This window comes from Micropterus salmoides, unplaced genomic scaffold, assembly GCF_014851395.1.
Source record: "Micropterus salmoides isolate LMB-PRFRI ecotype aquatic unplaced genomic scaffold, ASM1485139v1 Ms_hic_scaffold_4, whole genome shotgun sequence".
Lineage (NCBI taxonomy): Eukaryota > Metazoa > Chordata > Actinopteri > Centrarchiformes > Centrarchidae > Micropterus > Micropterus salmoides.
Window position 1 is genome coordinate 14,462,190 of NW_024043372.1, and position 27,991 is coordinate 14,490,180.

At 39.9% G+C, this 27,991-nt stretch overlaps 1 protein-coding gene across 1 annotated transcript; it reads right to left on the reverse strand.

The window, feature by feature from the left end:
• Positions 1–25: 25 nt before the first annotated feature.
• On the reverse strand, positions 26–27,991 carry eya2 (EYA transcriptional coactivator and phosphatase 2). The gene is made up of 16 exons (XM_038697370.1): positions 27,672–27,991; positions 18,216–18,295; positions 17,765–17,806; positions 17,265–17,385; positions 16,409–16,525; positions 11,379–11,455; positions 10,994–11,177; positions 10,492–10,628; positions 10,270–10,353; positions 5,897–5,986; positions 3,733–3,791; positions 2,889–3,049; positions 2,113–2,227; positions 1,829–1,950; positions 1,566–1,666; positions 26–1,188 (listed from the first exon to the last, which is right to left on the reverse strand). Exons 4-16 carry the CDS (start codon positions 17,365–17,367, stop codon positions 1,108–1,110), a joined length of 1,431 nt encoding a protein of 476 aa, XP_038553298.1. The 5' UTR covers positions 17,368–17,385; positions 17,765–17,806; positions 18,216–18,295; positions 27,672–27,991; the 3' UTR covers positions 26–1,107.

Consider the following 27,991-nt stretch of genomic DNA (forward strand, 5'->3'; position numbering starts at 1 on the left):
GAAATGAAATGAAACTCGACTCACCTTTCCCCACAATGCAATTAATTTATCTTTATTAATCTATTTTAACAACAATAACGACAATAAAGCATTATATACAAATCATAGCTAAGCTGACAGACAGTGTAATCGGCACATGCACAACCATACCAGTTCATCTATATTACAAACAGGTTATTAGGAAATTGAACAAGCACAGAAAAGAAGGAGAGTTAAAACATGACAACATGTACAACCCAGAATCAAAAGTAAAGATTTGAGCACCAGCCTATAATACAGCATCTTCAAGACAACTTCTTATTAAAACATATTTTTGGCATTTGAAGGGGATTTTTTGCCGAACTGTTTATACCTCATTCTGTTGTAAATTTAACTAATAATAAATACCTCACTGTTTAATGGTAAAATACAATCAGACCATTTTCAATAACCTCTACCTATGAGGAGAACATCATCTGACATTTCTCTAGCTGACATATTAATAAAAACAATTCTAAAATAAAAGGCAAAATCTATCCCACGTAACATCATAACTTTAATTCTTGTTTCTAATTTTGTTTTTAAAATAGTATTGGTCAGGGGAAAATGGATTTAGTCTCACAACACATAAAAAAAGACACAGCAGAACAAACAAAATATAACAAAAATCTGATCTTTTCATCCATATGGACATACTGTGTTCAAGAAATGGGATGCACAATTTAGCGTTCAGTGCATCATAGAGTTAAGATGAACTGAATCTAAAACAGTTAAAGAGGTTTTAAAAAAGTATTTGCAGCATTCGTTCCCTGGTGTTTCTTATGAAGCTTTGGTCCCTTATTTGAATTTGGTCTTTTATTTTGGTCCAGCACTTTTGGCTTCATGTGTATGTGTCATAGATAGACTGCAACCTTGCTTCGAAATCCTCACACCTACTTTGGCTTTGGTGTGAAATTGTTCGCTTGGGTGCTCATTAGGGATCAAAATGCCTTGCACCAAACCTTGAAATAGCAATACTGACTCTGAATCAGTATCTAGGGTGCACCTTCACCTTCATTAGCTGTACTCAGGAGTCCAGGAGCTTTTCATGATTTGGGTGGAAGAGCAGAGCCTGAGAGTTGGCGCCCTCTAGAGGTAGTCCAGCTCCAGTGCATGGCTCAGAGCCTCCAGATCGGCCCGACAGGAAACCCTCCAGAACGGCATGTTCTTCTGAGAAAACAAAAATAAAATAAAAATAAAATACTGGTTTAATGTGAAACATGCTAACTTAACACAGGCATACTTTAGCAACTTGAAGTGTTCCTGAAGATGCAGTGCAGATGTGAAAATATAGACTGTGGCTTGGAGGGGGGTTGTAGTATTTGACAAAGTACTGTTCATGAGGACAACATGTTCGCCTACAATGTACAAAAGTATAACACAGCTGTACTGTCAAAAAGTCTGAGATTTCAATGCAAAGATTATAAAAAACAAAACAAACGCAGACACAGAAGCTGCAGAAATCGAGTGTGTCTTAAGGTTAACTGATTAGTTGAGGCCCATTTTTCAACAGACAGAGTCATAAAATAAACCAGATTGAGTTATACCTTCTTGGCCACGGCCTCTTCTTCGGCTCCATCCCCTATCACCACATATACTGCTCTCCGACCAAACCTCTGAGAGACACGCTCAAAACAGCTCTCTTTGCCTTTGAAAAGAGGGAAAATCAGACTTTAAAATATTAAAATAGTACATTTGAAGAAAGACAGGAAATGCATTGGCATTGGGAATTAAACAGAACAGTGGGAGAACGTTGATTGTATTTTGAATCATGTTCTCATTAAACCCTTCTTCCCTAAATGTTCCTCACCTGTCTTGGTGGCACTGTATATGTTCTCTATGGGGAAAGCTGAGCCCAGGCCATACAGTAACACCTTGGAGAGGGCTGGAATGAGCTGTGTGGTGGTTACCAATACATTCACACAATTTGGCCTGGAACAGGACATGACAGACACATTTATATCTGCAATTAAGATCAATTCAACTCATAATGGGATATGGAGAAAAATCATAGTAAAACAAAATATTGTACAGCTAACAGCTAATGTTAATTGACCTGCTGGTGTAAATCAAGTCATGGTAGCATGAACTGACCTCGAGTTGATGAGAGCCAGGGCTTTGAGTGCTTGAGTCAGCCACAGGTCAGTCAGGACCTCCATCTCTCTCCTCAGCTGTAACCACTCCTCTCGCTTCGGGCTGCCCAGCAAACCTGTCAATCAGGGAGAAGCACAAGATTGATGGTTAGTCTTTGGTCTTTGTAACAAAACATGGAGGACATGAACCCGTATAGCTCCAATGCATAAAAGATCTCATTTAGTTTTTGGTTGGATGATTCTCACACAACATCCTCTAGCCAAAACCTCAGACACATTGTTTCCAGCAAAGTTAAAGCAGCCAGCTGTAATCAGCAACGCACAAGGGTCCATACTGAACAACAACTTTTGACTCATTATCCTAGTTGACAAACAAACCTGTCTCCTTCCTTTAGCATTTTCACCACATGATTCAATCATTCAATCAATTTAATACGTAATATGTCAGTAATAAACTTTTACAAAGACTCTTCTTGGAGAGAGCAAGTGTTTATCGTCGTATGCTCACCACACCTCACCTTTAATAGAGGTTTGGCTGATGCACAAACTGGAGCTTCAAAAGTACAAAATGCACTTTTCTGAAGCAGTTTCTGTATTACTTTATATGAGACATATAAAACATAAAGCAACATTATCTCACTATGACTTATTTTCTGCCATCATTTGGTCTAATTTCGCCACATATCACCCTTATTAAACCTGAGAGAAAGTAAGCTAATATAAGCATCTAGGTTGCCTGTACACATCAGTGTTAAATAAAATGAGAGCAGCGCTTACCCCCAACATTATTCTTGTATGTGTTGTAGATCTCCTTGACTCTGCGGTATCGGAAAGCCAATTTCCTCATCCAGTCCACCCCTCCATGGACCCCTGACCCCAGGCACAGAGAGCCGGCCCCTGCTGGGCTCTGGAAGCCGTCCGACCCAAAGTTGTAAGTGCTGCAGGATTATAATACAGGAAACAGTCAGGATATAGATCATAAAGACACAAACTGCATTTTCCGGGACATCTTATAGCAGCATTATCATCCGTGTTACAGAGCGGATACTCTTAGAACTACAGTATGTTCATGGATGTAGTTTCTAGCTCTAGGAATTGATTCAACTATTCAGGTTATGAACAAGAAGGAAGTGCTTAAACCATTCATCAGATTTAGGGAGGTGTGCCAGTTCAACCACAAAAATTTCAGGGACAAGACATGCTTTGAAATTTAACTTGTGTTTTAGCTGTGAATGAAGGTTTGTCAGTAAGAAATCATGGCAAAAAAGTACTTTGGTACTGTCTGGCTCTCTCAAATCACTGTAAAAGTATCCTAAAGTGCTTCAACAAGTTTATGCAATAAAAAGTCTGGACTGAGGGAGACAGAGTGAATGATAAAGAGATATTTTGATGAGAAATGAAAGCGTTGGATAATGCTGTGACATATTATATGGCTGTGGAAGTCAGGAAAATAAAAGACATGCACATGCTTGCATGCATGAACACACACAGAAGAACACACTCTTCATACTGCTTTTTTCCTTCTGTGCACTAAAACCCAGAGGGCAAGTCTGGTGCACAAGCCACAGCAGAACTGTCTCTCAGCAGAGACCCAAGCACAGTAACACAGTAGAAGCTTTACCTCAGGTCCTGTCCGTTGTCATCTGATGCCACGTCATCAATATGAACCTGGTCACATTCCTGAGAAATGAAAAGGAGAGCGGATATGTCAAGAGATCCATTTCAGAGTGGAGCCCTGTACAGGCAGGTCTCTCCTCTTTAGGGGAGCCTCTGGGAGTGATAGCAGCTACAGACATAAAAATGAGCTAAAATAAAAGACATGGAAGGAGGAAATAAGGTGTCGGGACATGGACAGCGAGGCGCCAGAGATGCGGGACAGTCAACATGGCTGTGCAATTCAAGTGTAACCACACAGTAAATTACAGTAAAGTAAATCTGCATTTTTTATAGTGCGTCCAACATTTTGGTTTAAAAAAATCCTCTGAAGAAAGGCCCATTGTCTTTGACAGGCAAAGTGGTGTGCATGTTGTTCCTCTCTATTGGAAGTTAATACATCCAACCAAACCGCAGGGATTAAAACCACACTGTAGCTTAAACATGTGGCTACAGCCAAAGCACCTTCAACAATATGCACTTAAATCAGAAACTTGAAAACAGTTATTAAGATTGCACATGTTCGACGAAAACAAAAACAAGGAGCTTAAATCCATCATCATAGGCCAGGAGCAAATACACAAGTATGTCTAACTATAACCGTCTCCTAAAAAATCCTAAAATCTCTCTTACTTCTCTGTCATTTTGATAATCCATCATGTCCTGCAGCCTTGTATCTTCCACATACACATAATACACATGCAGTGATACAAACACAACCATGCAGACCGTGCTTGATACACATACAACCAAAGCAGAGTCCTAATGTAACGTCTAATTGTCATGCAGTGACCCAGGACAGACCAGGGTCTCCTATCACCTTTCAGCTGCCTTGAGCCAGACGGAGACGCTACCTCATCTTCCCTCCATCTCCACATAACTCAATTCCCAATGGGGTGCAACCCACCACCCACTCAAGTGCCATCCGCCACTGCACTACACTATTACTGACCCTACAATACAAATGACTCTGTCAGCTCTTCACATATATACTGAAACGCAGAGCAGTCTGATTCAGTGCCTACAGGGCATTTGAAAATTTAAATTGAATACAGTCATCGGGATCTACTTTTTCAGAAACTCTGACTTTGATTAAATTATTTGATCTTCTGGTGGTATTACACTTTTGACAGCAGCGATAACACTCGTAGCCACTGATGTATCTACTGACATGGGAAGGACAAGATAATTATACCTCAAGACTTAACAGCAGTTGTCAGCCCGCTGTGGCCTACTGCTTTAGAGATTTACTGAGCCCTGACAACAAAAGAGGGGATAAGAACCAGGTTTGCAAATGGCTTTGTTGGCTCCTTTCCCCTCTCTCAACTGTTCCTCCGCCCATTTGACTAATTTTCCTCTCGGATACTAAGACACCCACCTATAATTACGGCACAAAGTGTACTTGTTCTCTCTCCTCGTCCCTCTTTAATCTTTTTTCTTTGTCAGAACAAAGAGGAATGCAGGATGAAAAACATATGAACTTTTCAGTCACTAGCAGGTATTAAAACTGAATTTTAATGACCACTTAGTTTTTTTGAGGAGTCACCCTTTTTAGAGGTTGCATCAATGTCTATCTTAACTGCGGAGGATTTTCAGGCAGCAGGTTAGGTCTAACTGTAAGAGCACTTATGCCAGCAGTTAACAACCCCTCCTTTTAATATTCTTGCTCAACTGAGGAGGGCAAATTGTTTGGAAAATGCATTTAGTAAGAATGAATACAGGATAGATTTTGTGTGAGGTGATTTCTACAATGACTGCCACTGTGCTTTATGTGAGGTAAGAAAACAGCACCAAAATGTCAAACCTCTTACTAGACTGTTACAGGGAAGGTTTTCTGGTCAATGGTATGCCAGTTTATAGTGCTGGATATGCCCTCTGCTGCTATTTTCCAGCTTTCTGGAAAAAAAATTCTAGGTTTCAAAAATATTGCAACAAAAAAAACTGAGATAGAGAGTGGAATACGAAAATAAGTATGATTTATGTGAAGTAAGGCATAATGTCCAGTATTTTAATAGTTTAAGGGGACATATATTAATAAAACTAAATTGAATCCTTCAATTTTCTAAACATGCTCCCCTCACACCTTTGTTTCATGAGCTAATTTACAGTATCCCTGAAATGTAAAAACTCACCTCCAAGTCATTAAAGAAGAGTCTTGAGTCAGCCAGGTTGAAGATCATCTCCTCCATCCACAAACCAAGAGACACTGACTTCGAGGAGTCCTGATGCACAGACACAAACACCAATCCTAGAATTAATAAATTGCTCTGGAAACAACACTGTACAGTTCTGCTACAGGGTCAAAAAGGGTCTGCATTTTTAATTCTCTTTAGATTCCTGAACCAAAACATAAACTAATTAATCCCCCAGCACAATTTACTTCCTATGAATCAAATGCGCATCTTAGTGGGGATGCACTGTATACATGTTATGTCTTGAGGAGGAAACAGCGTGTATATATATACTGTGGTAACAAATCTCTTTATCAACCAGAGTTACAAAGCCTTCAACACAATAAAATGTAAGAAAACTGATCTGTAAACTACAGCTCGGGGTAGTAAATAAAAATGATGTAAGAACAACGGCTTTTTATCATTTCCGTTGTTGCATCCTTATTAATTAGTTAATAAATAATAAAAGCATTAACTCAGGCCAAGATTGATAGCTCAACAGGTTTGGTATTTAAAGATAATTTAAATCAGATTATTATTATAAACATCATTACTCATGTAATTGTTCTCGCCTTGTCAGTAGAGCCGCCTTCTTGTCTCTATAGTTTTCCTTTCACTTCCTCTGCAAACTCATCAACTGTGTTGGCATAAACAGGTTTTAGGGAGAGGCAAGTGTAAATATCTGTCAAATTCTCTGCTGACTTATCTTCACCATCTCTCTTCTGACTACCTTGTTTTGTCTCTCTTTGTTCCAGTCAGCCAGTTTCTCCCAAATTTAAACCAATTTAATTCACTGCTGACTTTTAGATTACATTTAGTTAAAAAAACATTTTGAACACCTTTTTATTAAACTGATGTTTGATCCATTCATTCTGTCTTCTCAAGGCTTAACTAGCCCTTTCAGTATCTATCAGCTTTTGCTGACCAATGGTTTTGAACCGGTTTAGGCTGTAGAGATAAGGCAACTAAGGTTAAGAGACTACAGTCACGCTAGTAGGGTTGCCACCCGTCCCTTAAAATATGGAATTGTCCCGTATTTTAGAACTAAATAGCATATCCCATTTTGAATCAATACGGGACGTGGTTTGTCCCATATGTTGTCTTTAATGCAGCATCCCATGCAAATAATCCTTTTCTATCGCAGCAAGTATTACCCAATCTACTGATTGGGTAATACTTGCACAATACAGTTCACATCCAATTTTTCTGTGGTCTCACTGTCACACATTGTTGGCCTATGTTTAGTATTGTCATAGCGGTGTATTCAGCTATGACAATATGACCACTAGTCTGTTGAGTTTTGATAGAGAGAGACTGAGGGAATCTGTAAAAATAACTTTTTATAATACTTACTTTTGAATTCAATAACTTATTATAATGTCCATTGGTATAAATCTTAATACTTTCCTGAAAACATGTTTTAAGTTATGATATACCACCACTGGCACACAATCGGGCCTGTGGTTTTCCCGGGCCCCCGAGGTGTGTGGCCCCCCGACTCCGACAGGCGTCCCTTATTTTTCTGTATTGAAGGTGGCAACCCTACACACTAGCGGACTCTACTCTGTGGGCTGTACCGAGCTAAATGCTAACATCAGCATGCTAACATGCTTACGATGACAATGCTAACATGTTTAGCAGGCATGATGTTTTACAAGGTTAACAATCTTAGTTTAGCTTATTAGCATACTAGCATTTGTAAACACAAAATACAGCCAAGGATAATGGGAATTAGTTTTGCAGGTATTTGGACATAAACCTATTATAAAAAAGTCCCCTTTCATGGAAAGTATACTTTACAATTTGGCATAAGCACATGACATTTTAAAATGCATAAAAATACATACATATAAAATTGAGAAAATGCATTCAATTACTTAAACCAAAGTACTGCACAAATAACCATGATGATAGCACCAGATGAAAAGCAAAGGGATCACCAAAATTATTACAGTTCCTTCTGTGGGCATGTACCAAATTTGATGGCAATGCATCCAACAGTTGCTGTGGCATTACACTTAAAACAAAAAGTGTCAACTTCAGGGGCTCACCAAAGTCATTAGGATTCATCTTCTGAGGACCCTGAATGTCTGTACAAACATTAGATTTTCATAGAAAGTGTCATATTTATGAATGGAAATCAATGACAACGGGAAAATACATCCAAAAATCTCAAATACAACAGCAAGTCTATGTGATTTGTAGTAAATGGGCTGGCAGGCTGGTGTGGTCCTTAAAAACATTTCTCCTCCACTTCATTTGCTCTACATGACTGCAGTGGATTTAATAGTTCAAAAACAGTTCAAAAAGGACAAGTATCTTTACAACATTGTAATCTTTGTTTGTCTTTCAGTGTTTTCTCTTGACACTACTTCTCCTGTTCTTCTTCTCAGGCATGAAAAGAAAACCCCAAACAAATACCTAGGAGTTACATTACACCAACTTCAGTTTTAGCAAATTATAAATCCTCACCTGGAGAAACACATATAGCAAATCAGGATGTGCCAACAAACAGCGTGGGCGTGCTGTCATTCAAGACTAAAATAGCAGGTGTGTGTATGTTTGTGTCACGTATTGTTTGGAAGGCAGAGTTGACTTGTCTTTGGCAGCGAGACAGGAGAAGAAGAGGGGTGTCAGCCAAAGGTGAGCATTAGATTAGTGCATCTGAAATGACAAGCAGAGCTGTCTGTCTTCTGGCTTAAAATGGTAGAAATGGGCTTGATGACACAAGTGGGGTAAATGATGACTATTAGAGGGCGTAAAAAGAAAATGGTAATTGAGGATGAAGGGCAGAAAAAGTTCAGTAGGAGGAGTAGGTGGATGACAAGGAGAAAATGACGACAGGGAGGATTGAGAAACACTGGCCAGAAGACCAAGTGATGAATGGAAAGGACTAAGGGGGAAGGGTTAAAGGCTTAAGAAAGGTTTGTTCTCCTTGTCTTATAATTGAAATAATTATCTGTAATCACCTTCTTCCAAAAATGAGGGAAGCTCTATAGAGAAGGGCGGATAAAAGCCTCATTCTGAAAATCCCAGAGAAGAATTATAGAAGAATGACAATAAAGGAGGAAGGAAAAGACAAAGCATTCTGTTCCAAACTTTACTCTTGCGCAGAGGATGTTTGATATGAAAGACAGAGCTGGGGAAATAAATTCACACACTAGAGGACAGAGAGGGTTGCTGTATGATAGATGAGATAATGGAAGAGCGGTTGCAGGGGAGGGAATCAGCTCCTCATGTGGATCTCCATTCACCTCTGGCTCACCAAGCTGGTGAAAACAACTGTCTTTCAACACGCCCATTAGTCTTTCCTGCACACTGGGCCCAGACTTGCCTTTACGTATAGGTCCAAACATTTGTTTATGATAAGAGTTTAATAGGCTGACGCTAATGTGAAGAGCCAGGGCTATTAAAAGTAGTCAGAAAGTGGGACACAACGTAGTAAAGTAGTGATAAATCATGCCAGAAAAAAAAAATTGCATTATCAGGGTAGGATGAGTTAGCTGTTTGGGAGGGAGAGAAAAAAAAGAAAAAAATACTGCTAGCTTGTAAGCCGTCTTGACGCTTTGGACTGTTAATCTGTTTTTCCGCTGTCACTCATTTAGTTCCTCTGCTGCATGTCTGAGTTTTGATGTCAGAGTTTGTCCAACTGAGCTTTCCCTGGATCCAGCAGCGGGGTGTTCGGGTGGTGGGAGGAATAAGGAATTTTTGGCACATGAGTCACATTTCAACACATCCACTCTCTCGCTCGTTGTCTCTTCCTCCCTGTTTCTCTTCACCCCACTCTCCGTGGCAGAAAAGAAAGAAAAAGAAACAACGGCATGCATGGCCTGCCAGGGGCTGAACCGATCAGAAACGCTGCTCTCAAACTCCCATCAGCCTTGTGTCAACCCGCAGGGGGACCGTGAGAATTCAAAACACACATCCCCGGCCAAAACCAAGAAACGCACCACTGTCCGCCCCTTGTCAGCTGCCTGCCTGTTATGGAAAGATCCCACTGGCTGTCAGTCACGCCACAGGATGCCGAGGTAGCTAAACAACCCCGGTACATTATGAAAAGAAACAAGAGGGCAGAAAGGCAAAACAGTCAGCGTGTGAAAATGCTCAAGGATGAGAACCAAAGGTCAGGGACTCGACTTGGGCAGCCAAACCTTTGACTGTTAAATAAGCACTCGATCACTGAGACGAAGGGTGATTTGACTAAAGCAAGATAACACTGGTTTGCTGTTGAGAGGGTTTTGTGCCAAGCTACGCCTATCTACCGTCAAAGTGTGATGAGCTACAGCATGTACTTGTTACAGTAAATGAAAAGGGGAGGGGCCGTGTCACCGTACCTTGCCAAATCGCGAGGAGAAGGTTCCCGTGAGGAGCGAATGGAAAATGATGATGGTTTCATCCAGGTCCCAGATAAACACACGCTGCAGTGAAATAACACATATGTAATGTTAACCTCATGAAAATGTATGTGTGTGTGTGTGTGTGTGTGCGTGAGAGAGAAATACAAATACTGAAGAGAAATACTGATAATTTTCAACCCAGCGTGAGTCTGTGTTTACCTCTATATCAGAGTCCAGAGGTGGAGCAGGGTCACTGACTCTTTTCCTCCCCCTCAGCTTCCCATCTGACCCCCTCCGTGCTGGGACCCCCTCCTCTTTACCTGGTGTGGGGGGACTGGGCGGCGGGTGGTACTCCCCTAGAACACATGCACACATAAAACAAAGTTGTCATCCAGATTCACGCTTTGATTTATTCAGTCAAGAGTATGTTTAAGTAGTCAAAAACCTTCCTATAATTTCAATTTTGATGCAACACACACTTTACAAGATTAGATTCAAAGAGACTTTTTTGAATTATTTTTTAGTATCTTTCAGTAAGTTTTTTTTGTGGGTACCCATGTTGTACATGGCTTCCCTTCACCTCACCCTGTACAGTACAACCCATATTGTGTGTGCTTTTGTGTGAGGTAGGGTTTTAAGGCGGGTAGAAAGTGAATATACATTAAAAAAAAAACATGATGAAGATCCAAACAAAAAGCACAGGTGAGTCGTTACTTCTTACCTGTGTGTGACTCTGGGCTGTGATTGGGAAGCATGATGGGGTGTTCTGGATGCTGATAGGCTAACGGAGCTGTGATGGCAGCGGGGCTGATGTTGCTGCTGCTTAGGTAGGGGCTGTTGTAGTGATGTGAGTTATAATACGGAGAGTACTGACTCTGACTGTAGCTTGAGTACGCTGAAAACTCCTGTCAACATGTAAACGATGACTTAAATTAGTCAATGTGATTAAAAAATGTATGTTTGCATTCAAAAATGAGACACATTTATATTTAGAAAGTCAACGTTATACTTTATATCTAATTTAAGTTACATCCTATATATCCTTCCAGAAATGGCTGTATCCTATTGTGGAAACTCTTCGGATGTCTTCTTGTTACATTACTCACTTGTTGGGTGGAGTTGAATGGCGTTGAAGTGGAGATCGCATGGGTGCCTTGAAAAATTCCAGATGAAATACCACCACCTGAGAAATGATGTGAAGACAAAGATCAAACTGAAGGTAATAATCCACCATGCAGTAACAAATAGAAATTTACATCTTGCATTGATGACTCAACGTCATATATAATTTCACAGCATCTTATCTGATCTGTGAAAATCAGTGACAACTCGGTGCTGCAGGGGCTGCGAGTGAGATTTATGTTTGACATAACAATATAGGTGTGGAAGTCTGCTGCTCTGGGAATCTTCTCAGTCTAACCAAGCCAAGGCAGGAATGCCTTTGTCCAAGCAATAGAGTCAGTCAATAATGTTTGTTTGTCTGATTAATTATTTCTCTTGTAATCTATGACCTCCACCCGCAGCACTGGACAGCATTTCTAATTTTCCTTCCATTCCTTCTGTTTGTCAGTTAGCTGGATATCTCACAATGTTACAAATGGAAATTAACTGGCTGGCCATGGGCCAACAGATTCACTTTTGACATGAACTGGGCAAGAGAGTGCATTGTGTGTGGCTTCTTATAAAGGACATATAACTTCTTAACAGCTTCATGTAATATTATTAAACTTAGACAGTATTTACACCCTCCATTATCTTTTCAATCAGTCAAAAACCATAGAGGGAAAGGAGAGCTCCTTACTGGTGTTCAACACTTGATGGAGTGGCAGAAGAAAATCAGTGAACAGATACAGTGCTTAATAACCATGCAGTTACGTTTAAACAAGACTGCTACCAGATTTTAGAGGCTGTACTTAGGCACAGCGGTGTTTTGAGCTAAATGCTAACCTACTCCCAGTGAGGATGTTCACATGCTGATGGTTAGCAGGTATGTTTCATTTATCTATTTATATTTATGTTCACCATTTTAGTTTAGTGTGATTTGTTTATTGCTAACATTTGCTGATCAGCCTGTAAGACAAAGTGCAGCTGCTAGTGATAAGACAACAAGGTATTTGTTAACTAACTTAAGTATTGGACAAATTAAAGGTTATTACAATTCATCCCATGGGCAACATGTATATCTGTACCAAATGTCATTGTTCTATCCAACAGCTGTTAAAACATTTCACTAAAAATCACAGATGGGTCAAAAGATCTCCTAAGTTAATAGAATCAATCCTCTGGGAACTATGAATGTCTGTATGAAGTTGGCATGGTGGTATAGTGGTTAGTACTGTCACCTCACAAGAAAAAGGTTCTGGGTTTGAACCTGTGGGACAACCAGCGGGCTTTCTGGATATCTGCATGTTCTCTATGCCTGCGTGGGTTTCTTCCAGGTGCGCCTCCCACAGACCAAATACATGCAGATAGGATTATTTGGCAACTATCCATAGCCCCAGATAGGTAACACATTATTACTGGCAAGACATAAGTTGACAGTTGCTTTTGGATATGCTTTTGTACACTGCAATTAGACCATCAATTATTCAAATAGATAACAGGTCACATGACATTCACAAATAAATGCTTGGTTTTCAACTGTTTATTGAATGGGTGGTTTTTACTATATACACAGGAGGAACAATTGATACTATGTAATTTAAGTACTCAATAGCGATGGGTTGAAGTTGATTTAGTATTGTTTTCTGTGAAGGACCTACCCTGTTTGTCTGACTGCTAGCTGTACAACAAGTTGCCCTTGGGGCTGACAAAGATTTCCTCTTTTCTGTCACGACTTTAACTGTTCCGATATACTGTATGTTTAAAGATTAATTTCCTCAGGTCTTCCTTTCATCCTTTCAATAGTCCACTATTGCTTTGTCTTGAAGCAATATGAACTTGCCTGGTAAAAAAGCTATATTTTTATGCAATAAACCATCAAAAACATCATCCAACTCATAATGAAACTGAATATCTTCCAATACGCTTAGAATATACCTGCAACTGTACATTTGATGAAAAGAAACTAATATGCAACAGTTATTACACAATTTTTCAAAAATATACCAGGCGAATGTTCATGTTTTGGCCATATTTATTGTTTGTAAGTAACACATTTTTCTGGCAAGACATAAGTTGACAGTTACTTTTGCAAATTCGTGTGTACACTGCAGTTAGACCATCTATTATTCAAACAGACAACAGGTCACATGACATTCACAAATGAATGCTTGGTTTTCAACTGTTTATTGAATGGGTGGTTTTTACTATATACACAGGAGAAACAATTATACTACTATTTAATTTAAGTACTCAGTAGCGATGGGTTGAAGTTGATTTAGTATTGTTTTCTCTGAAGGACCTGCCCTGTTTGTCTGACTGCTAATTGTCCAACAAGTTGCCCTTGGCGCTGATAAAGATTTCCTCTTTTCTGTCACGACTTTAACTGTTATGACATACTGTATGTTTAAAGATTAATTTCCTCAGGTCTTCCTTCCATCCTTTCATCAGTCCACTATTGCTTTGTTTTGCTCCCCATTTTTTCTTCTCCAGTCCACAGTGCATGACAAACAGAAGAATAATGACTCAATGGAAGAACCACACCGAAACCTCCCCGGACAACACAACAATCCTCAAAGCGACTAAAGGAAAATACAGGAGGTCTCTCGAGTAAACACAAAAAGGCTCCCATAGTCCCCATTTGGTTTCGGTTGTACACACAGTGTACCATAAGTTTTTCGATGGCTTTCTGTGTGCGTGCTTGTGTGTTGTGTACAGTATAATGGATGACATGGAAACATTCTGAAATCCCACAAACATTTGGTTGTTGTGGCAGTTTATTACCGTTTGAAGTTTGCAGTTAATGATTTATGCATAAAACTATTCAAACAAATTTATTTTGTTTGGGAACAGTGTCTTTCAAAGTCAAACTACACTCTGTTAAAAAACAGTTTTTTGGTTCAACAGTCGTGCTCTAGCAGAGCACAGTCATTGAAGGCTTTTGACTTGTAAGAGGTTTCATCAAAAGTGTGTTTACATGAATATTTACATTCCTGTATAATGTCTGACATGTGAATATTCTGTTAAAGAGGAAGTGATATGGAAAACTACAGTTATCTGGGAAGGGCTGAAAAATGAAAGCTCTGGAAAAGGCTAGTAAGTGGACATTGACTTGATATTTGTCGAACTACTAATCCAGGGTCAAGTATGAACTGTCATGATCAATATTGTCAATGTTGGGTGGATATTCGCCGATCTCTGCAGGAGCTATTAAAGCAGGGCTCCACCAACTTCAAGACATGATGTAACATTATATCATATCTAACCTTCAAATCGGGGCCTGACTCAGGCTTGCATATGATGAGATATGATTGTCAGCAAAACTGATAACAAATGCTCAGTTATGTTAAGGATGATTTCAGTTAATTAAAACATGAGTCACTTCTTTTAACTTTGGCCCTCATTTCTATTGGTTATGATAAAAAGTTGCTGAGATCTGGTAACATGGTGAAATCCCTACAATGAAGTCAGACAGGGCAGAAACTACTATAAGCGGTCAGACAATGAAACAGGTTGTAAATAAACCAACAGTTATGCTTGGTTATCTTAACCACTTTATTTGGAGGTAAAACCACAAGTGTGCGCACTCTAAATGTCGGTAATAATCCCTCGTTATGCAGGAAAAATGTGTGAGTCGGCCAGTAAACTGGGACAAATGTTTACAATGGACATTTTGGGTAACAACTGTATTGTTCATCTACGTCATCTATTCTAAATCAGTTTGGCTAACCTGGGTTTTTTTTTAAAACCTGTTTTACGTTTGATTGCCACTTTTCCTGCACCTTGCCCCTGAGGGATTATTACTAACTTTTCGAGTGCGCTGACTTCTGATTTTACCTCCAAATAAAGTGGTTTAGATAATTTGGCAAAACTGCTTATCTGAACACTCATATATCGGATTTATCCCGTAATAAACTCAAAATAAGCTAAATTTTTTGTTGGTGTACAGCTATGGGAATAAAACTACTCTTGGTGAAACCCAATAAACCTTGGCGAAAGAAACATCATCAGTGTGTTTATTTGCCATAAAGTCATAAAAGAAAATACTATCTCTTAAACAGATGCTATGTGAATGCATGGGCCCATTAAAATTTAGAGATTAGCTCATATTACAATTATTAAAGTACTTATAAAAACTGTATATTCCAGCTTTTTTAAATGAAAAAAGCTGTGATTTACACATTTACACACTTCATCTTTTTACTGTTTACTCCTGTTTGTCGCTCCTTTGTCTCATCCATAGAGTGGAAACGGGGTCACCCCCCCGCCTGCAACATTAAAACTACTCACCCCTCTGTATAATGCACCTTAACTTCTCCCCTCTCACACACAAGGTCAATTTCACGCTGCTTTCAAAGCCATAAAGTCGCACTGAGCAAGTCATGCTTTGGGCGCCGGACGACTGAGGAATGCGTACAGCACAGATACACAGACACACAGACACACACAAACACACACACACACACACACACACACACACACACACACACACACACACAATAAGAAACACACACACAAACACATACAGCCATGCGTGGGCAGAGAGCTGCACACACTCCCAAGCATACCACGTCTTCATTTGAGGTTTTGTTTTCGGCAGACATCCTCTGCCCATCTCTTGTTGTCTCTTTCTCTTACTGTTTTTCTTCCATCCTCTCTATTTCTCTTCCTCCCTGCCTATATGTTTCTCTAACAGACACAAGCGCTCGCATGCTGTGTTGTTGGTCTGAGTGGAGAAAAGGGGCCTGACCCCGAGAAAAGAGGAGGGGTGGGGAGACTTTTGACGCCAGGAGTCCAGACCGCAGCTAATGGAGAACAGGTGTGGCAGTGAGAAGGAGAGGAAAAGACAGAAAGATGAGGAGAGAAGAGAAAGGCAGGAAAAAAAGGAGGAAAAGAGTTGAGGAAGGCAGCATAAGAATGGATGCTCCTTCCAGTAAGGTTGAAATCAAAAATGGTATATACAGTACAAGGTTTGGGTGCCAGTGTGTGTGACAGTGTGTCCATACCTTCGGTCCACACCGTGTTTCAGACTAACCGTGTGTGTGTGAGTAGCTGTAGAGACCCTGACTGGGAGGACTGCTGCTAAAGTTTGAGTAGCCCAGTAGTCCCGTCTGTCCTGGAGAGTGACTCAGGCCATCTTCTGTTTTAATGTCTAAGTGTGGAGAGATGCAATTAAGCAGAAAATTAATTTGTTAGGTTTCATGGAAAACTGATCATTATGCATTGTTACTGTTTTTATTCATACATAAGGAGAAATACGTGCAAATAATTTACATTTGGTATTATGTGATTACCTACGACCCTGTACACAGGATAAGCGGTTGACGATACATGGATGGATGGATTATGTGATTAATTAATGTTAACTATGTCTGTATTTTTTCCACTGTGGAGAGATTACTGCCACTGTAGCGAGAACTCTGTTTTGATTGGTAAGCTGATAGAACAAGTTATGTCTTCGTTGCAAGTTAATTCATGTTTATCAGGGTTTTGTTTGTGTCTGTTTCTTGAATGTGAGCACTTTTCCTCCACAACCCTGATCACCAGCTTTGAACTCAACACATAACACATGCCAGTCTATCTCTCTAACACAATGTGCTAGTTTTATTTAAATATTACAAAATGGTTGTCATTGTTATGTGTCTTGTTCCCGCTGGTGTCCCCCTTGTGTCTCCCAATGTGCTGTATTGTTATTGTGTGTTGTTGCTACCGTAATAATAAAAAAAGAATGTGAGCACTTCAGAGAATTAGACAGAGTTACACTAACCAGCAGAATGTGATGTATATAATCTGAGATTTAGCTGTTCATGTGTGCCTTGCAATCACATTGCAAAAGTTTTTTTCATTTCAGATGATCATTAAGATACTGCATATATTTTGTTTATACTTACTGTAAGATGGCATGCTGTAGCCTTGCGTGTGGTGAGTGTAAGGTGTGTATGGCCCTGCGGGCTGGAGGGCAGGGCTGTACTGAGTCTGTCCATATGCAGCCATGACACTTCTCCCCGTCACCTGATCTCAAAGAATGGAGAAATAATGAGGAAATTGTTGGGGACAAGTTCTCCTTGTCTGTGTCTGTTACAACAGAACTCCTGTGTTTGTCACAATTAGAATTGACTTTGAGGAAGAACATTTTTGCCAGAAGGTAGAGGGGGGGATTTTTTTCAGTTGGATGCTTTCAAAATCTAGCTGTCGTTTGCAAGTTTATCCACTGTTACCTACCCTGGCTTTGAAATTCATTATCACAACACAGTTTACAGATTCATTTTCAATGATTTTAAAGGATGTGGCAGTTCCTAGCCAAAAGTTAGTTTTTATTCTTAGAATTATAAACACATAGACTCTGCAATTCAACTTTCAATTTCAGTGACAAATGCCATGAAAAACTCACCTGCAGTAGGTACGATGACTTTGAAATAGGTAATAAGAAGCCCTGTGAATGAGACAAGAACAAAGAAGATTAAGAGTGAAACCAGTTAGGAGAGATTTAAATAAGATTAAATAACTTTAATCTAACGGAGTTCCCCCCCCCAATATTATTTACTAATAATTTTTGTACAATTCTAGAGAAAGTTTGCTATGTAGAAGGAGACTCTCCAACCAAAACGTCTTATAAAAGGTTTTGACAATTTTGAATACTTTAAGTGTCTCCTCTTTAAGTCTCCTCACTCCCAAAAATTAGGGTGTGCAGTCCTGATGACCATTTTTATAATTATGCAAGAGTTTATTTTGAGGATATATAATCTGTTGAATTCACAGGCAGACTGGGTGATTGCAGTAACTCCACCGGGCCCACTCTTTTCATCCTGAGCACTCTTTTCTTTGTAGTTTTGCTCTCTCACCTGCCTCTGTGCAGAGAGCTTTATTCTCTTTATCCCGTCACACTGCTGTTAGTCAGGTTCCTCTCGAGCCATCAACTCTCCTGTGAAAACAATAGCAAAGACACACCATCAGGACACAGGTATGCAAGTGACTGACACATAGCAATGTGCCTCAGGCCCTGCTGCTGCAGGATGAGGAGGGTGGAGTGGATATTTTCTCCATGCACATGATGAGGGGAATAGGTTTAAGGATAGACAGAAAGAAAAAGGTCAATGTGGTACTGTAATCAGTGTGGTCATTAGAGATGTTATAAAATTCTCCACTATGCCACTGCTGACTCAGTCACCGGTTTGGCACTGGTGTCATGCATGCGCTGGGTGTAGCCACTTCAACAAAATGAACCAGGAAACAAACAGGGTAAATATTTTTTTAGTGCGTGTGGAATCTCCAGCAGAATTTCTCATGTATGTTGGGTTATTTGATGAGATAATAGAGCTGTGTAAGACAGGAGATAATGAATTTGAATGACAGGCTGAGACAGGAGAAATTTTGCAATACAAATTCTACAGAGGTTGCTATCTCTTTTAGTGAATCTCTGGTTGCATTAGATTGTTGCAGGCAATGGTGCAAATCAATAAGCAAGGCTGCTTTATGGCAATATGGGATTCACAGATTTTTGCATAACCTTGATCAAATACATTAATTTGTTAGGTATTTAACTGACTTAATTAAACAAAAACAGACCTGTATGGTTATTTAATCTATAAATACTTTTCATGTGAACATTCAGAAAATGAATTGTATCATAATATGTTGCACTATTATTATTTAAGAATACATATACTTTTTAGATTTTCTACTGTATATTGCCAACCCCATTAATAGAAGTAATCAAGGGATAAAAGAGAGAAAAGGGTGAAAAGAAGAGAGGGAAGAAGAGGTCCAGGCTCAGTAAGGTGAAGGTCAAAAGGTCAATGCCAGATGAATTAATCTAAGCAGGAAGCTGAACGAGGTCAGTCTGTTCAACAGCAGACCCTAAAGCTAAACCACAAAAGGTACCAGTCAATCTGAAGTAAAGTGTTCCGTGGGTGACTGAAATTCTTCTGGGAAACCTTCAGGTAAAAATGTGATCTAAAGTATGTGGACACTAACTACACTTCTGTGTATCTTTGGACTATTTGTAATGGGTTGGGTTTGGACACTTATTTCGTATGAAGGGAAATCTTAATTCTACAGCAAGCAACCATGTTTCAGACAATAGTTCGCTTGTGTGTATAGCAACATATTAAAGCACATGATTTTGGAATGGGTTGTTCAAAGATCACATGTAGGGGTAATGTTTCACTGTCCACATACTTTTGGTTATATAGTATTGGAACATAAACACACACAGAAAACAACAAAATCTTAAAGTAATTCGCTTTTTGTTCAGCAAAATTAGTGTTTATTTGTGCTACATGACAATGCAACAGGCTGACCAATCCCCTCTCCCTCCGTCTCTTTCTGTTTCGATCTCTGTCTCCAACCCTGGGCCATTCCAGTCTGGCAAAGCTGCAGCTAACTGCCTGACCCCTGACCTCGCTGACAACAAAACGACAGAGACAGATGACAGTCTTGAATTATAGGGGCAGCAGGGGTTTACGGCAGCACTGCTGCAGCAGAGAGATGACTGTGAGGGAAGTACAGGCAGAGAAAAAGAGAAAGAAACAGAGACAGTATGCTTTACCGTCACTGGCATCACAAAAGCTGAGACGACCTACAGCATCTTTTGTATTGTTCTCGTGTCATTAACAACAGCATTTTTGACAGAATAGCAGAGAAAACTAATCTATTGTTATGTCTCCTCCAGATGACGGAGCCACCCTCCTGACTTTAAAAACACCCAGGACAGCTCACAGTGCTTTTTGAGGAAAATATGTATTTATATGTATCATGAAGCAGTCACAAAGACTCTACAGCCACAACATCCACCTGCACATCTGCGTTAGGGACCGGAAATTGACATAAGTAAAACAGACTGTAAATGTGAAACTAAGAAGGTGATTTACTGTTTGTCATGTCAGTAAAAGTCTTGTGTGATGTGAAAAGACATGGACAAAAACATAGAGACAAATTGGAGATGAGCTGGAGATTTCTAATGTAATTTGTTGCTTGTGAAGATAATTATTATAACTAAAGCCCCAAATTCAGCAACAAATTTAGTTTTTTTTGTTTAAGTTAATTAAAAATATGTACTTTTAACCTAAGCCACGTGTTTATGTTCATCATTGGTTTTCCTATGATTTTCCACATCAGAAATGACCCTTAAGATTTTGTAGCCATCAGAGACCTAGATCTGACCTTTACTGCAGGCAGACTGTGAAGAGAGAGTAACTGATCCCCCAGCACAGAGGAAAAATAAGGAAAGTCCTGTTGTGCTTTGCATTTCCTAGTACTTTCCAGGGATCAAAAGTTAAAGTGACGCCTGCTCAGGGTCCTCTTGACTTCAGCTGCATCCCTGCAACAGTCCTGTATGCACACACATACACGCACACACAAACACAAAAACTGTGCGTGATAGTGAAGGCACTTCCTGGTTCAGGGTGAGGCCTGGGAGGAGGGTGCACAAGGCCATGGGAACTGCAGGACACCGGAGGGAAGACGAGCGCAGCTTAGCAGAGATGTGGAGAGCTGAGGGCTGAAACTAAAGCTAAAACAAACCCAGCAGGGCCACAAGGGGCCAGAGGGCCGCAAGGCCAGTCCGACCAGCTTCACCTGGGACCCAGGGTTCTGCTAGACCACTGCGTCTTTCACGGATATCAAATTCTAGCCTTTGTGCTGATGGATTACATCACAGGACGGTGTATTGTGCTTTAAGTTTAGATGTAATTTGATCCAGTTAAAAAAAAATACTATGGTGGCCTAGAAAGACAAACGCGCTACAGCAGCCCAAAGCATTTCTATTAGGAGATACGTGCTGCAGTTTCAAAAAACAATGCCAATTCAAAAACACATACAACAATGGAAATGTGCTGCAAATGAAAGCCAAAACAAATACATTAACAGAAAACATGCTGCTAATGCAGAGGCAATGCAAAATCAAAAACACACACACCCCGAAAACGCTGCAGGTCTATTCAACACAGCTAAGCTCTCCAGGCCTCTAGGGGGAGTGCTAAGCACCACTATATGGTAAAAGACTAAGGCCAAATCTAAAAAAAAAATACGTACCTCCTTATGTTACCTTTCTACTCCACTTCTCTCTTCTGGTCTTGAAAATCAAGCTGTTCCACTTTTTTACATTAGTTATCACTTTTTCAATATGATGTTGTGTGTGTCATCTGTGTTTACAGTGTCAATATGTGTGCAGTGTCAGTATTTGTCTGAGTCTTGATATGACAAGAGTCCGGTCCCACACTGCGGTGACCATCTGATGCTTTCACCTTTTATTGAAATGTTATGGTTCTCAATCAACTGCTTGACAAGGTGACTTGCTGGTCTGTAATCTTGCCATATGGGACCCCACCTGGAGACCTCAATTTGACAGTCTGCCAAAGTGCCTGGGGCAAAGTTGGGGGTTGATTAACTGCTGCACACAAACCCTCTCTCTCAGTCACTGATAAAAGACACAGAACAAGGGCCCACTATTTGTGTGACACTATCAGAGGTTTCGCGGAAATTGGTGCCATCTGCCAGTTCCTGCCCTCTTTAGCCACCTTGGGTGCACAGCTGACAGTTCAACAGGGCATACTGCAGTAAAAAGATAAATCATACAGCAACTTTTATTTCAGTATCTGTATAAATTTTAGAATTATAGTTAAATGTTTTCATCTACGTCCATATTCATAAGCAAAAACAAAGCAGGTTATAATTATGTGTAGATTAGGCTTTATAACATGAATAAGCCTTCTCCTTAAATACTTTTTTATTAACAATCTAATGGTCGTTTTTAAGGGATGCTTGGGCAAAATACTTTGTTAGTATGTGTAGACAATGTAAGATGTATTATGTTAGTTGCTGTTATAATAAAGATTGAATGTGATCACTGTATGCTAAAGCCACATGGTGTTTTTGTCTGCCTGGATCATGCCTTCTTGGCAAAGCAAATTTCACGATTTAAAACTAATGTGGGCCAGGGGCCTACCCTCCTACTTCCAGTGCCCTTGCTCAGACCACTCCCATTTTTAAAACCTGGCCTTCAATTTTAATCCCAACTACACACACGTACATTTAGACAGATGCTCAGACAATCTTAACCCACCACAACCTCAGCAACCAGATAATTCATTAAGAGGCAAATATAAGTGTGTGTTTGTGTGTTCAGTATGCACATATTCTGGCATCATAGAGGATCATATATGAGCGAGACTTGTTATAATTGTCAGTAATGTTACTGGTCTATGTACGGACTATTAAGTACACTAGCCTTATTCTAATTGAGGTCCTATTTGTGCAAATATGTTTATACTTGATACACTACAACTCGTTGCCAAACCTAAATCAAATTAAATTAAATCAGAATATTTCTGTTTACAAAAAGACAAAGCCATGCATTAGCAAAAAAAATAAAAAATCCCTGAACAACAGTGGATTACTTTTGACATTGGGAAAAATGCTAATCTTAACAGTGATCTCTTGTGTTTTTGTTGACTCCACATACCAAGTCTGACATTTGCTGAGACAGTAAAAAGCAAAAACACAGGAGTAAGATGTTTCCATGTTTCCATCACCTGTTTACGATCGGAGCGACCCATTTCAATGGGGTTTCACACAGCCAGCATGCAAACGTTCCTCAGCTTACAATAATTAAGCTGTAATGTTTACATTATCAACCAAAGACAAGGAAACTTGGGCAACTTGTTTAAAACCTACGTAAGCAATTAAAGCCTTAATTGACAGGTTTAACTCTCACAGGAGTTTCTGCAAGTTTTTCCTCAAATCACCAAAACACACACACACACACACACACACATAAACGCGCCTGGCTAATACCGAAGATCTTTAAATTAAAAGTGAACAAACAGTTAAGTCTTATAATGACAGACAGATACAGAACGCCTTTGAAGGAAACAGAAGTCCTTCTACGAGAGCCTCCAATTAATCTCTGGCAGCAGGGAACCTGTTGCCGACTCTGTCTGCACTCTGTAACTTTACCTCCCAGACTTGGTGGCCTTTCCTTTCCACTTGACTAACTCTCTGCAACAAGACTGCTTTAATTCCAGAAGCTACCCCCCTCTGTCCCTCAGTAATCAAAACCTCTTTATTCAACAATGCCAGTGTTTTTATCACCCTGTTTTTCTCCAGCACACACTTTTCAGTCTTTCCTAAATTACCTCTCTTCGTAATTCTTTCTTTCGTTCCTTCTTACTCACCTCCACTGCCCATATCCTCGCACACACACTATTAATACCCCGAATAATTTCCCCCAGTAATATTGCCAAATCCGAGAAGGACCACCTACCCCAAGGCCCAGACTTTGACTCCCCAAGAATCAGTGCCCCGGGACGGGGGTCAGAGTGAGGGACAGCTGGCAGACCTCCCAGCAGCCAGGAGGAGCGGGTGTGGGGTTGGAGGACTGGGCTGACCCCAGTCAGATGGTGGTCTGGCTCCCAGGTAAAAAACATCTGGTCCGGTGATGGGAGGTTGGTCGCACACGCGCTTGCACACTCAACTGACACACGCCTGACTGCATGAGTGCTCCTGTCTTCTCTAATGAACTCACACTGTGTGTGTGTGTGTATGTACAAAAATGTACACACGCACACACACACACACACTCTCTCTCAAACTGGCTGCTTTATTAGTCATTAGGACATAAAAGGTTTGCCCTCTATCAGTCTCCTCAGTAGATAGTGGCAAGTGGCCGCCCTAGTTGCTAACAGCTGGCCAGACTGAGCTTGCTGTGAGCTGAAGCTCACAGGCGTTACAGACGGACTGAGGTCCAATTACTCCTTTAGTGGTAGATTTACTGTGTAAGTATGAGTGTATGTGAGAAAGAGACAGAGAAAGTGAGAGAAAACAGAAAGCGAGAGAGTGATTTATGACTTTTTGGAGAGATAAGAATGCAGGACAAATGAGATTAGACAATATTAAACATGAGTCGGCTTTAAAAGACAGAAATTGGTGGGAAAATAACTATATTCAGGAAAAGATTCAACGAAGAAATGTGATGCTGAAGAAAAATTCTGACACCTAAAAAAATACTTCCAGAGCCACGGAGAATTCTTAAATCTCTTTTTAGTGGAAAGTACCCAAACCGTCATTAAGCACAGAAAAGTGAAATATGGACACTGCAGGCTATATGCTGCGATGTGTGTGGCTTCACTGTCCTCAAGATGAGATAACGGGAGCGGAGATCGACAGAGAGACAGCTGTTGTGTGCTGACAGCCTAGGGTTTCATACACACACAGAGACCTACACACACACCACCACAAGGCCTCCCCGGGTGCTCTCTGGGGCTTAAGGGAATTAAAAAATGGGAGGGGAAGGCGGGAGAGGAGAAGACATTTAGGGAGATAACTTTCGAGCATCAAACTGTTCGAGAGCCAATAGATCAACCAGTAGCGTCACCAGCATGTTTCAATCCGGATGTTTTGTTTCACTACACACAATGCCACGTATATGCAGATTTAGATTCACAAACGACCGATGTCTCACGACACACACAAACAAACACACAGACACACAGACACACACACACACACATATGCTGAAACATTACTGTAGAAAAACACAAAGCAAATATTCACTGACAAAAACTTTCAAATTTGCTCAGAGAAAATGAGAAGAAAAAAGAGAGCCAACAAAACTGTTTTTAACGCAGCTCTGTTATTAGAAATATTTTCTCATCTTTATTGTATTGTCTTTGGTTAGCAACATCAACATCTGCGGTTGTTTTAATGCTTTGCTTTGATAAAGAGTTTTTACAAAGTTTGGATTTAGTCAGACTTGCTGTTTGTACAGACAGCTGCACATATCAGACTACATTCATAATTGCTTCTTCTGAAGTTGTATAAAGTTCAGAAGAAGTCGTTCCATGAACTGAAACCTAAAACTCACTAAAGAAACTGAAATTTTGATTTTATTAACCTATAATTTGTACAATAAATTACCTTGCAACTGCTGTACTTCTTTGTAGTACAATGGTACCGGTATGTCATTACCCTTTGACCTTTTTACAGATTTTACTTTTTTTTTCCTATAGCACTGTTTAAGTTTACTTCTCTCATTATCAAATCCCGGACACACTAATATATGATACTTGTCACCTTGATCAAACATAATGTACACAATATTGGAACACAGCCGTGTAAATATCTCTTCTTTGAAATTGGGAGATTATGATGACCGCATAGATTTGCTCTGTACACTTGGGTTGGGCAAAGACAAAAGATGGTGTGTGAATTAATTTGATAGTGTCACAGAACATTTTTAGGCGTCAAACACCAAACTCTCTAACTTCAGTGCAGCAAATGAAACTGTGCTAAATTACTTTTACATTGACACTGTGAATAAACACCCAGTCTAGCTTTTAGTACTGGGATGATACCTTCTTTCCAGGCTAAGAGGATGGATTGAATATATTTTCCCTGGTGTAATCAAGGCTGTTTGACTCCCAGAGAAAGAGAGAGAGAAAGGAGGAGAATGGGAGCGAGGGAGAGAGAAGCACAGAAGCTAACAGACATCAAGAACTGTGCTGTTCTGGAGAAATATAATGAAATTGGTGCAGATAAAGTCAGGAAGAGCAGAGCTTCCTATAAAAATATTTATCATTCCACAAACGTTTGGCTACAGAGGGGTTTGGAATTAATTTGTGTTTTCTTAAGAGGGGGTGCCTTGCGCTACAGGATGGGGAATTCTCCACAGCCCGGGACCTTTTGGGCTGCCGCTTATTCACAATTTATTAAAGCCAGTAATAGGAACCATGAAGGCTGAGAGAGGGAGAGACTGAGAGGGTCCCGGCCCAGGAGAGCGAGTCCAGAAATGGGGCCTAATGTTATTAAGAGACGAACCACAGTGTTAAATCAAACACACCCGAGCACACACCTTTGGTATGTATTCTGAGCACACCTCCCATCCCACTCCATCAAGACCCCTGAATGTTATTTGTGGGGTTTAAAATGCAGGTATATAAAGGAGAGGAGATTTATGATCCGTCACAGCCTTGAATCTGATACAGCAACTATCTAAATTAAGAACTGCTCTTTGGCTGGCCATTACCCCTGCAGGTTTATCTCAGATTATAGACGCTGACAAGGAGAGATGTATGTCCAGTTTATTTGATAAAATCTAGAAATGAGTGTGACATTTTTGAGAGCTGGTTTATGGCATTTTACTCTAGTTAAACTTTCTATGATGATAAGGGGGGAAAAAAGCTCCTTTCCATCCATGAAGATGCTAAATGTTATAGTTCAAATTATGCTAATTTAAATTTGATTTAAAAAAATAAATGATGTTATGATCACACATATTTCATAGTTAACCATTACATTTTAAATATCAGATTTCTTTGTTTAAAATCTATTTATTTATATTTTTCAAAAACCAAAGAGCAGACCCCCCCATTAACTCTCACTCCTCCAACTGTGTAGCTGACAGATATGTTTAAAGGTGATTTAAACAGTTGGGGAAACACAGTGAGCGAGCTTCTAGTCTGGAGCCATGAAGGGTTCCTTGAAAAATATGAATACCAGCCTTTGAAAAATGCTTAGCGAGGCTCCCCTTAATTTAGTTAATGAGGGTCCCTGCATGGCTGCTGAGGGGGTGCCAGTGATTTGGGTGTAATCTTCTGTACTTAAGCCGAGCAAAAAAGTGTTGCACTGATTCAACCGGCACCAAGAAAAACAAAGGAGCTCAATCTAAGAGAAGGTGCCTCACACACTCCCTCTCACATGTTTTAAAGAGCTCAGTGAGGCACAAATAACTGATTTATTCTTCTTTATGACTCTTACAATAAAAAAGAATAACAAAGCTGAGCAGAATGGTGATATGGAAAATTATGTGACAGTATCCGCAGCTAACAGGAAGATTTCCAACAGTACTGGAAAAGAAAATATTTTATTTACTTTTACATTGGTTTGTCTATACAAAGCATTTTCTGTTTGTATGAGAATTAGCATAAAAAATTAAATACCCATAGGCCTATGTCTGCTAGTTGTTGTTTTCTCTAATACTCACATTATATGAAAATAAACGTTTTTGAATATTCTCATCTTTAAATTAAAGAAAAGTGGAGAAATAAACTGGGAGTATTTTATATAATGAAATATTTAGTTAGTTAAGTTTTTTGATCTAAATATCAAATAAATACGAAGTTATGTTTATTTAGAAGATGATCACTTTGATCACACTTTGATAGAAACATTCTCCCAGACAGAAGGATGAACTCTATGGGCTATTTTAGTAAATGCATTGATTGACTTGAACCAGACTTAACACTTTGACATCACGAACACGATCTCATGATCAAAGTGAATGTAGGTTATTTCACACTTACCATTATTCAGAAAGAAGAATATGCAGGAAAAAATCCGATTATCAGTCAGAGCAGTTGTCTCTCCATACCCAGATGACTCCGCAGACTTTGCAGAAGTGTCCCAGCAAATCAGTGACAAAGTGAGCGCTCCTGCTGACTCGCAGTTCCTCGGAAGAAGAAGGAGCAGCAGAAAAAGAAGCACGCGCTCTTGGTCGAAAGGCTCCAGGTGCAGACAGCTGGCAGCTTTCTGCAGACAGTCGCTCACATCGATCTCACTTCTCTTCCTCTACAGCTTCAGGTGCGTGTTTGCTTTCCAGGCGTTGGGGAAGTGATGTTAAGTA